Source organism: Taudactylus pleione, unplaced genomic scaffold (genome assembly GCF_031769625.1).
Source record: "Taudactylus pleione unplaced genomic scaffold, aTauple2 ptg000788l, whole genome shotgun sequence".
NCBI classification, from domain to species: domain Eukaryota; kingdom Metazoa; phylum Chordata; class Amphibia; order Anura; family Myobatrachidae; genus Taudactylus; species Taudactylus pleione.
In genome coordinates this window covers 4211656-4223730 of record NW_028285190.1, presented here as the reverse complement: position 1 = coordinate 4223730, position 12075 = coordinate 4211656, and the positions used below count along the sequence as shown (strand labels likewise).

The following is a 12075-nucleotide window of genomic DNA, read 5'->3' as shown; positions in this document are numbered from 1 at the left end:
AGTAGTCCCCCCTATGCAGGGCCCCCAGTAGTGACCCTTATATAGTACCCCCATTAGTAGTCCCCCTAAGCAGTGGTCCACCCTATGCAGTGCCCCAGTAGTGCCTCTAAATAGTGACCCCAGTAGTAGTCCCCCCTATGCAGTGCCCCCAGTAGAGCCCCTTATTTTGTGCCCCCAGTAGTGGTCCCCCCTATGCAGTGTTTCCTATATTGTGCCCTCAATAGTAGTCCCCCCATGCAGTGCCCCAAGCAGTGACATTTATATAGTGCCCCCATTAGTAATCCCCCTTTGCAGTGGTTCACCATATGCAGTGCCCTGGTTGTGCCCCTTATATAATAACCCCAGTAGTAGTCCCCCCTTTGCAGTGCCCCCAAGAATGGTCCCTCCTATGCAGTGTCCTTTATACAGTGCACCTTATATTGTTCCCCCAATAGTAGTCCCCCCTATGCAATGCCCCCAGTAGTGCCCCTTATATAGTGCCTCCAGTAGTAGTCCCTCTATGTAGTGCCCCTTATACAGTGCCCCTTATTTTGTACCTGCAGTAGTAGTCCCCCACTGTAGTGCCCACAGTAGTGGTTCCCCCTATGCAGTGCCCCGTATATAGTGCCCCCAGTAGTAGTTCCCCATATGCAGTGCCCCCAGTAGTGCCCCTTATATAGTGCCCCCAGTAATAGTCCCCCCTATGCAGTGGTCCCCCTTATCCAGTGCCCAAGTAGTGCCCTTATATAATGCCCCCAGTAGTAGTCCCCCTATGCAGTGCCCCCAGTAGTGCCCCCCCTCCAGCAGAGCCCCTTACATATTTAAGGACAAAGACACCGAAAAAAATCCACTTGCCTGAATCCCCGCTCCTGCGCCTGCCGCTGTCCTCTCCTCCATCTTCTCTGGCCTGCCCGCTCTGCACTATGGGAGAATTGTCATGATGCCTCTTCCATCAGCCACTTCGGGAGCTGGAAGGTGGAGCTCATGAGTGAGCTCCAGCATGGCTCCAGCAGTGAGCACAGCAGCCAATGACAGTCTGTCTGACTCTCATTGGCTGCTTGGCTGCAAAAACAAACACAAGGCCGCTGGGTAGTACGAGTGTACTACCTGGCACCGGTGTGTTTGTTACTGTGTAGTGCACCAACCGCTGTCCAACAACTCCTTGCACTCGGCACTGTGGGAGAGATGTCATGATGTCTCTCCCAACACTCACTGTGGGAGCCTAAAATCAAAGCTCAGGAGTGAGCTCCGGCCTTCGGCTGCAGGGAGGGAGCCGCCAACCACCCGCTGGTAACAAAATCTCAGTGGGCACCTGGCAAATGGAGATGGCAGCAGCAGTGCCTCTACAGCCAGGCTAAGCGCTGGCACCTGATCTTCTGGCAGGTGGCAGGTGGTTCAGTGCTTAAAGTGCCGTTATATTATACCATAATATACCGGCACACTTTGAGCACTGGTCAACACTGATGAAATGTCAACATGAATAGAATGTCAACAGAAGGTCCCTGGTTGTCTAGTGGTTACCTACCTGGTATGGCGGGTATGACAGCTCCAGCTGTGTCTTTCAGGTCTGGTTGTGACATCAGGATGACTTCCAACAGATTCTTTGTTACTTTTGGTGGTAAATATGACTAATCATAACCCCTAACCCTTCCCTAGTACCTAGCCCCTCCTTTGCCAAAGCCTATCCCTAACCCTAGAGCCTTACCTTAACCCACCTCTCCCATAACCTAACCCTAACCATTCCAATCCATTGCCTAAGACTAACCCTTCCCCTAGTGCCTAGACCTAACTATCCCTTCCAAAAGCTTAACACTAATTCTAGTGCCTAACCATAACCCTCTACTCCAATAGACTAACCCTAACACTACAGTCTCATAGTCTAACCCTAACCCTCTCCCTATTGTCTAACCCTAATCCTCCACTCCCGTAGCCCAACCCTAACCCTCCTAACCTAGCCTAACCCTAATCCTCCACTGCAGACAGAATGTTGACATTTCTCATGTTCACATTTCAGATGTCTACATTATGACTGTCAACATTGTGAATGTCGTCATTATGACTACATCCCAAACAGCAGACAGGAGTGGACAATTATGTTAAAGAATTATATACTGTAAATATAACAAATTAAGTTGAATTCTGAATTGTAGGCAGAACATATACAGTATGTAAATATTCTAAATCATTGAAAAAATTGAGTTGAGAACAGTAAAAAAGATAATTTAAGCAAAGTAAAAATAGCATGCTTAGGGGCATATGTATGAAAGCTTGATGTGAGATAAAATTGTAAGATATATATATATATATATATCACCAACCAATCAGCTTCTAACTTACATTTTGCAGGCTGTGTTTAAGAAATGATAGTTTGGAGCTGATTGGTTGGTGATATATATTTCACAATTTTATCTCACATCAAGCTTTGATACATATCCCCATTAATCTTAGAGTGCTGTTCCTGTCCTCTGATAAACTTACCCAGAATGAGAAATGGAGCATTTGCTACTGTAACGGCAAAGGGCACTCCACAAAGTAACAGCAGCCCAAAGCTAGAGAGAACGGCTAATCCAGAAGAAACGACTCCGAAACCAGCAACCCAGATTTTATTTCTCACACAATCAAATCTATGAAGAATTAAACATAAGAGAAATGTAAAAAGTAAGACATCAAATGAAAAAAAATTTACTCTACCATCTCATCCTACAAAATATCTAAAGCAAAAGAGTACAAATAAAGACACAACGTTCTACACAATAATGTAACTTCATTGGTTGGGTATAAGAACTTCATTTTTTATGGCAAGGCTGTGGCAGAACATAGGGCCTGATTCAGACCCGGACGGTATCTGGAATGCGTTCGCTATTGCCGATGTTTGCTAATCTGCACATGCATATTCATCTTAGTGCTCGTGCGCGAACTACACAATGCGTTCATTGACTGCTCGCTCGCCCAGCACAGCCAGCCCAGCAGAGTGAGTGACAGGAGAGGCTGTTTTGTGGGTGGTAACGGGGCAGTCCAGTAAAAACAGTGGGTTGGATTTGCGAACGCAGGCATGCCTGAGTGTTCTAATGCCGTTTTTGAGGCATGCATAATTAACAGGCAGCGTCACAGTATACGTCACTTGCCTTTTTATTAACACTGATTTACTCGCAATGTTTGTGGTAGGGTAAAGCAACTGCAAGCACTGCATTAGCATCCGATGGCGCTTGATGTACCAATGTTTTAATACACTTCCTGGAGATGACGTGTTGCTGGTGGGCGGCTCTGCCTGTGCGATTGGGCGTATGCTCAGACAAAGTGGCCACTCGCTAAGACATGGTGGACGTGCTTATGCCTTGGCGAGCGTTCGCTTCCCGTGGCGTCACTTTGACAAATTTGCATACTCATCGTGCGAGCGTACGCTCATACCGTTCGTGTCTGAATCAGGCCCATAGTACAGACCAGAATCATATGCAGTTATGCAAAAACTATGTAGGGTAATGATTTGTAGATCTCTAGAGGGGAAGTGACTCCATCAAGCAAATCTAAGTTAATCAAACTTGCACATGTTCATAGTGTACACTTTTTAGTAAAATGTTCAATAAAATGTAGCCCTTGTTTGGACTGACTGCAAATGATATTCAGGTGCTTATTTAAACTATATATTACTGTATGTTAAAGCTGAAAAGCACTGAAGGGTAAATTTACTAACATTCGATTTGGTGGTCCCGATTTGTCACGTTTTTCAACTTAGATAGGATCAATCAAAAATGGCAGTTTTTTTCACTTAAAAAATCGGGAATTTACCAAGCTCCCGGTTTGACAGGATTGTTTTGATTGATGGTGTATTTGGTCGATCCTGTCCGATTTGGAGTCTCGATTTAAACGGCCGAACAAGCAGCCTGCACATATCAGTGAAATATGTGCAGACTGTTATTTTATTTTATTTTTATTGTTACATTTTTAGAAAAAAATTATGTGAGGTCCCCCCCAAAAGCATAACCAGGCCCGGACTTGCCAGCCTGTCCTGGTACCTAAAATTATGGGGAACAAAACATGTAGGGTTCCACCGTAAATTAGCTACCAGTACCAGGCTACAGGGCCAGTCCTGGTTTTAATTATAGGGGGGGGAAAATTGCGTAGGGGTCCCCCTATAATTAAAACAAGCACCGGACCCTTTCTAGTGGGGGGCTGATGCCACAGCCAGGGGAGCCCTTTCATCGGGCCCCCCAGCTGCAGCATCAGTCCTGACCGCTAGTCAGCTCAGGCCAGGGATCCCTGGGGAGTTGGGGACCCCCCCAATAAAGGGGTCCCCCTCTCTAGGGCAACCATGGCCTAGGCTGATAGCCCGGGGTGGTGGGTGGCGGGTTGATAGTGTATGTAGTTTGTATAATTAAAACCAGGACTGGCCCTGTAGCCTGGTGCTGGTACCTAATTTGCAGTGGAACCCTACATATTTTGTTCCCCACAATTTTAGGTACCAGGACAGGCTGGCAAGTCCGGAGCTGATTAGTCTTTCGGGGGGGGACCTCATGTAATTTTTTTTACATTTTTAACCTTACCCTTACCATTCAGAAACATACACAAATCACACTGATTTGTGTATGTTCAATGGCAACTCGCAGCTCAGGAGATGGTGCATTGAAAACTTCTATTGAGTCCCCGATTTGAGTGTAAAACGGGGAACTTTAGCAAAACGAATAATGGTAAATTCCCGATTTGTATTAAAAAAGTGAAAAGTACTTCCGAATTGAGTCAATGGTGATATAATTTCTATTGTTCAAAATGGCCAAATTTGCGGCATTAAACCACCTGATGTCAAGCTGAAAAAATTAAGACATCACCTGACTTTAATGATAGTAAATTCCTGATTTGCAAAATAGTGATATTATCACCCGAAAATGCAAATCGGGACCAACATGAATGTTGATAATTTACCTCTTAGTGTATTTGTGGATACACACTCACAAATGGCATAAAATTGACATCCAGCAAAATATTGTAGAGATATTAATACTTAATACAATATTTTTCACTAAATCTTTATCTAGGCTGAAATTATTTCTGGACATGCTGTATGTATAAACAAATCAATGGATTTATTCCAAATAACAATTAATAATAATCAGAATGCATTCATATCTAATATAAAGAAGTCTTAAAAATACATTTAATTATACAATTATTCAGGTTGGATCGCATGGCTGCATTCGAAAGCAGCCGGCCGATGTTTGCATTCTGCGCATATGTATGTATTGCAGTGCGAAATGGCCGTTGCGATCGGGAAGCAATTGCAGTGAGCACATAATCTTCACACAGTCCGCTGTCAAGGTTTTCAATTTAAGATTAATAATATTTTGTGATGTGTGTCTTTACTAGGACATCAGGGGGAGCCAAAAGCATTGTCCAATGCATTCCAGAGAGTAACACTGACTGGCACTTCCGGTATGTGGATCCAATAATGGAGCATGAGCCATAACTTCCATTTTTTATGCTCTACTGTGAAATGCAAGCAGTGCACCACAGAACCATCAGAGGCTGTAGTTATTTACAGTTGACTATAGGTACCAATCCTATGATAGATTAGTTAAAAGTATATACTATGGACATGTACCAAATTTTATTAACTCGAGTGCTTGAAAATGTCACTTCCTCTGATGTCCCTTTCTGACTGATACTTCATGAGTAGGGTGATTGTATTATTATTTATTATTATTATTATTATTACTATCCTTTACTTATATGGTGCCACAAGGGTTCTGCAGCACCTAACAAGTACACAAACAATTGCGCAGAGCAAGAGAACAGTGACTTACAGAAAAAGTCAATGCAAGACAAGTACATGGTATATAAACATTGCTACAATAGTGGTCATAACACTAAAATAAGTAGTATGGTGACAGAAGTCAAGGGTTAAGTTCTGAAAGTAATAGTAAGGGAAGGACACATAGCGGTGACACAGTTGGAGTAGATAGTGAGCATGGGACAGAGGACCTCATTCAGACCCGCTCGCAAGCGATATGCGCTCGCAAGCGGGTCAATGGTGAGGGCCTGCATATGCGCAGTGCTCGCACTGTGCGTACGCAAGCCCCGAAGCGAGTGACAAATGCACTCGCTCCAGGGCTCGCTACAAAAGGGGCGGCTGTCGATGTTGATTGACAGCTCACCCCATTTTGTAGGCAGGGTGGGGGGGTGGCCGGACAAACAAAGGCATTCCTGAAGGAACGCCTGCCATTTGTAGGTGGCCCTACCGACATCACCAATGATGTCAGTAGGGAGCTTCCTGCTCTGTTAGAGCAGGAAGCTACCTGGGGCTTGCTGTAGATGAGACCCTACCGCAAGGGTTTCGTCACAAGCCCCGATGGTCACAATGGTCTCGACCATCACGACCTTCACCTAGTCACTCGTTAAAACTGTGGGTGGTAACCCACAGCTTAGTGAGCGGCCAGGAGGCTTGTTGTGAGCGGCTCTGAATGAGGTTCAGAGTTTTAGGATGAGAGATGTAAGGCTTTGATGAAGAAGTGTGTGTTGAGAGCTAGTTTAAAGATTTGCAGAGAGGTAGAGAGTCTGACAGGGAAAGGTAGAGAATTCCAGAACTTGGGAGCAGCTGTCACAAGTCGCCAGCACGCCTTGTTACTAGGGATGTGCGCCACACCATTTTTACTGGATTTGGATTTGGTTCTGATTCGTTGTCCGACTTTTGATTGGGATTTGCCAAACCTGCCGTGGATTTGGACCTGGATTTGGAATTTTTTACAAAAATGTACAAAAAAAGCTAAAATCACATAATGTGGGCTTTTTTTTGTTCCTAGAGTATTATTAACCAAATTAACATTAATTTTCAAACATTTCCAGTCAATTTAGACCACCTCACAGCTCACAATATTGTTTTCTCCATTATTGGCCAAAGGCTGCAGTGAGCTGGTTGGTTACTAAGCGACAGAGCTGCAGCACAGACACCGCAGTTTAAAGCACATCTATGAAACACTGGCACTCACTGTGCCACACACTACTGAGTAACAGTACTTGTGTGTTATAGACACACAGAGGGCTAAGGCCCAAGGAGTCACGGTGCTTGTATATGCAGAGGAGTATGGCCCAAGGAGTCATGGTGCTTGTATTCGCAGTGGGCTACAGTCCAATGACTCATGGTGCTTGAATACAGAGAGGGATATTGCCCAAGGAGTCACAGTGCTTATACACACAGAGGGCTATTTCTCAATTGAGTCACAGTGCTTATACACACAGAGGGCTATTGCCCAAGGAGTCACAGTGGTTATACACACAGTGGGCTATTACCCAAGAAGTCATGTTGCTTATACACACAGAGGGATATTGCCCAAGGAGGCAAGGTGCTTATACACACAGAAAACTACTGCCCAAGGAGTCACAATGCTTAAACACACAGAGGGCTATTACCCAAGGAGTCATGGTGCTTATAGCCTTATACACACAGAAGGCTATTGCCCAAGGAGTCACAATGCCTATACACACAGCGGGCTATTGCTCAAGGAATCACAGTGCTTATACACACAGAGGGTACTGCCCAAGGAGTTACGGTGCTTATACACACAGAGGACTATTGCTCAAGGAGTCACCGTGCTTATAGACACAGAGGGCTATTGCTCTAGAAGTCATGGTGCTTATACACACAGAGAGCTACTGCCCAAGGAGTCATGGTGCTTGCATACAGTAACAGTACACAGTGGGATACACCACAAAAATTTTTTACTTATATTCATATTTTTTTTTCATTTTTTTATATTTATATTCTTATTTTATTTTATTTACACTGGAGCAGATGGGCAGTACTTTAATCAACAGCATACATCAGCTCAGCCAATGGAGTCTGGAGTCTGGACACAGGATACTACAGCCACTTTAATTAGCAGAGTGGCGCAGCATACGCCAGCGTGCAGTCCTCCCCCTACCCTACAGTCACTTAACAGCACAGCCAATGGAGTCTGGAGTTTGGACACAGGCTACTACAGCCACTTTAATTAGCAGAGTAGCGCAGCATACATCAGTGTGCAGTCTCCCCCCTACCCTACAGTCACTTAACAGCACAGCCAATGGAGACAACTTTGCAGAGCTCTGCGCAGCATGCAGTATATCAGAACTCTAGATGGAGCCCCGGTAGCGGCACCTTATTTAGAGGCCAAACGTCATCCAAGTCTCATGAGAATCCAACATCGGGAGGATAACGTTAGGCCTCGAAGTGGGATCCGAGTCCGGTGGGAACACCCGAGCAGTGGCTCGGGTGGACTCGGATCCCTCTGTTCAGAGCAGTTTGGATTTTGTTATATACCCATGCTCCAGTTGTCTCTCCTTCTCCAGGTCACTAGCCACACACCCGGACTTCTGCTCTTGTGTAAGGTACACGCTATACTGGGATGACAGCTTTGTTGCTAGGAGACTGGGACTCCAGGATAGAGCACGTGATCCTTGATGTGTCCTCCTCACTTGTGGATTACCAGTAATCACCTGCTCTGTTTCTCCATTGGTTCAGTTCCTTTCTTAAGCCTTCTGGTTCACTGCCGGCTTGCTGGCTATAGCATGTCTATACGTATCCTACCAGTTCCTGCCAGTTGTGTTCCTGCTCGTCTTTACCTGTTCTGCCACTATCTTGTGGATTCTCAATCCAAACTATCATTCCTCCATCTTGAGTTCTTATATACTGCTATCTATGTAGTGCTCTGGGTCATGCTGTGCCTGCGGCCTCTCCACTCTTGTGGACATCAGTTACCATCTCTCTGCCTGAACATCCCTGCTGTAATAGCTGCACCTCAGCCCGCAAGGTCACAACATAACCTGTAATCACCTCAGCTCTCAAGCCGCATCCCGGCTATCATAGTTGCACCTTGGTCCGCAAGGCAGCAACACAATCTGTAATCACCTCCTGGCTGTCATAGCTGCACCTCGGCCTGCAAGGCAACAACATAATCTGTAATCACCTTGGCTTTCAAGCCACTTCACAGCTGTAATAGCCACACTTCGGTCAGCAAGGCAACAACACAACCTGTAATCACCACGACTCTCTAACAGCTTCCCAGCTGTCATAGCCACACCTTGGTCCGCAAGGCAGCAACACAATCTGTAATCACCTCCTGGCTGTCACAGCTGCAACTCTGCCGCAAGGCCACAACACAACCTGTTATCACCTTGGCTCTCTAGCAGCTTCCCAGCTGTCAATCAAGCTCCTCGACCCTCAAGGTAACTGTGGTGTTTATCTCAAGAATAATCGCCAGGAATTATGTCATGTGAATGTATATATATATATATATATTTATATATGTGTATCAAAATGGTTTCAAGGTGGTGTCCTGTATTTGACCTGTATTCCTACATAAGGTTTGGGGAGAGATACCTCCTTACTGCAGATGGTCAGACCTGGTCAACCCAGGTCATGGAATATAAAATCCTTTAGGAGGGAGATGACAGGAATGTATGGTATGTTACCTGCATACTGGTTTCTAAAACCCCATCCACCCTGTTTCAAGACCCCCTACTTACTCTAGACAAAATGTAGAAGGGTGTGTCCAATTTCTTAATGTCCAGTGTACAGCAAAGAAAGAGTTAAAAACCCAAAGGTGTGGGGCTAGAGCAGCTATGAGGGTATAACTATGCTTCTCCCTCAATGATAAGTGTTCTTGTGCATAAGGAGAGTCCTGACAACTGGCCTGGACCCAATGCTCCTGTGTATCCTTCACAACAGGGTCTAAGAAGTGTAAAGTCTCTGGGTTTTCTATTATTTTAATTCCTTTTTTTTTCTGAAACATATTTGTGATATATTTGTCAAATTCACGAGCCTGTGAGGTCAAAGCTATGTATCTATTTGTAAGTGAGTGTGCAATATTGAGATTTGAGGGGAGAACCTAATGACTCCCGTGAACTTTGTTGGTGGTGGCAGTACCATGTTAGACTAACCGCATGTGCTGAGGTAACCATAAGTCACTGGTGGCAATTCTCAGATTGAGGTATATGGAGAATCGGTCGGCTGGTTGTGACAGTCACATCTTGGCCATCAAGGCCACAACTATCAGCCTGCATTCACTTCGGCCCTCTGGGCCATATCTAGGCTATCTTTGCCTGAGAGTATCCATCAGTTGCATAACATCCTGTGGCCTTAGGGTAACCATGTATGCCTCTACTATCCCGAGTACTAAGACGAGGGGCTCGTCTAAGTACCAATGAACATATTGTGTTCTATGGGAACAGTGGGTGGTTGCTATTGGCAGAAGACCTTGCCAGAGTGGTCCTAGGGGTCTTACACAGTGATTCTTAAAAGACTGTAACATTATAGCTGGCCAAATACAGTTGCGGCTGATACGGATCCAGGCATGAATTCTGCACAGGTTTTGGCCACACAAATCCAATCCCTCACCCATAAGGTGCAGGAACTGTCCTTACATGTGGAGGAGGTGTGCTCACCATCTGCCCAAGCCTCGGTCAAAGAGCCTAAGGTGAATCTCCCAGATTGCTTTTAAGGAGATTGCAAGCAATTCTTAAATTTCATGGAGAGTTGTAAACTATACTTTAGACTACAACCTCTTTCATCTGGTACCGAGTCCCAGCATGTTGGTGTAGTCATCTCTTTGCTCCAGGGTGATCGTCAGACTTGGTCCTTCGGTGTGCCTTCAACTCATACCACCCTACAATTGGTCGATGGGTTCTTCAAAGCTTTAGGGCTCCTCTATGATGACCCTAATAAAGCAGCTTTGGATGAGGCAACTCTGTGATCGCTAAAGCAAGGGCGGAAAGCAGATGAGGACTATGGTACCAAGTTTCGTAAATAGGCAGTTGATTGTGGATGGAATTTTCCGGTATTATATGCATATAGTGTATATTTGGAAGAAGCATCAAAATTAATGTAAAAGCAGCCTATTTCATCTCGGACTGTCGGAACAGATAAAAGATATATTGGTCCAACATCTGGTGCCTGAGACTCTGGACGATCTTATGCATCACACTATCCACATTTATTGCTGCATCAGAGAATATAGACTTGAGAAGGATCTTACGACCTTGCCCTTTCAGTTGGCAGCATGGTAATCCTCTATTGATCAAAGAGAACCAATGCAGATAGGAGCTTTCCGTTTGTCCGCAGAAGAGAAACTCCTCAGATGTTTGCTAGGTCTCTGCCTCTACTGCAGATGAAAAGTACACTCTGCCAACTCTTGCCTATCTAATTCTGGAAAAGGCAAGGTCTAGATCTACTGGGGGAACTACATCTAGGCCTTGCATCCATTTCTCCCAAAAATTCCAAGTACATGCACTTGTTCAGGTATGTAGAAAATTAATTTTTTCTTCTGCCTTCGTGGAAAGTGGAACAGCTCGAAATTTTATGGACTTTTCCTTTTTCAAGACACTGAGAAATCCATCAAAAGTCCTTACACCTCCGATTTCCATCTGCGGGCTTGATGGTAGTCCACTATTTAATGGTGTTATAAATTAGCACAAAACTATAGCTATCCATGGGAGCATTACATACAGAAACGGTCATCTTTTACCTGCTGCATTGCCCGTTGGCTCCGATTGTCCTCAGTCTGCAATGGTTAAGGAACCACAACCCGGTTCTAAACTGGAATTCTGGCGAGATTGTCCAATGGGGTTCGGACTGTAAATCCAGGTGTCTTCCCTTTCCAGTCTGGGCAATAAAACCTTCTCCACCTATTGCTTCCTCGGAATTACTTGCCCCGTACCATGATTTTATTGATGTTTTCTCTAAGAAAAAGGCAGATACTCTGCCCCTGCATAGGCTTTACGCCATTGAGTTAATGTCAGGTGCGAAATTACCTAACGGCAGATTGTATGTGCATTCTATTCATGAGAATTAGGCTATGGAGGAATACATCCAAGACAGTTTAGCTAAGAAGGCTTTATTAAAAATCACCTTTTGGGGCAGGTTTCTTCTTTGTCGAAAAGAAAGATGAGTCCCTTCAGTCTTGAATAGATAATCGGGGGTCTTAACCAGGTTACTGTAAAAACTTTTTAACCTCTGCCATTGATCTCTGTTCTTTTTGACCAATTATGGGAAGACACCATCTTTTCAAAAATTGATTTCCAAGGAGTATATAACCTTGTCCAAATCAGAATGGGTGACAAATGGAAGACTTT

The 12075-nt window shown here is 44.8% G+C and overlaps 1 protein-coding gene across 1 annotated transcript in view; it reads right to left on the bottom strand.

The window, feature by feature from the left end:
* Positions 1-12075, bottom strand: part of LOC148475030 (patched domain-containing protein 3-like) — a 189155-nt gene that overhangs the window by 21895 nt on the left and 155185 nt on the right. The window contains exon 3 of the mRNA XM_088457829.1: positions 2458-2603. Coding sequence (XP_088313955.1) covers positions 2458-2603 — 146 coding nt within the window. The remainder of the gene's footprint in view (positions 1-2457; positions 2604-12075) is intronic.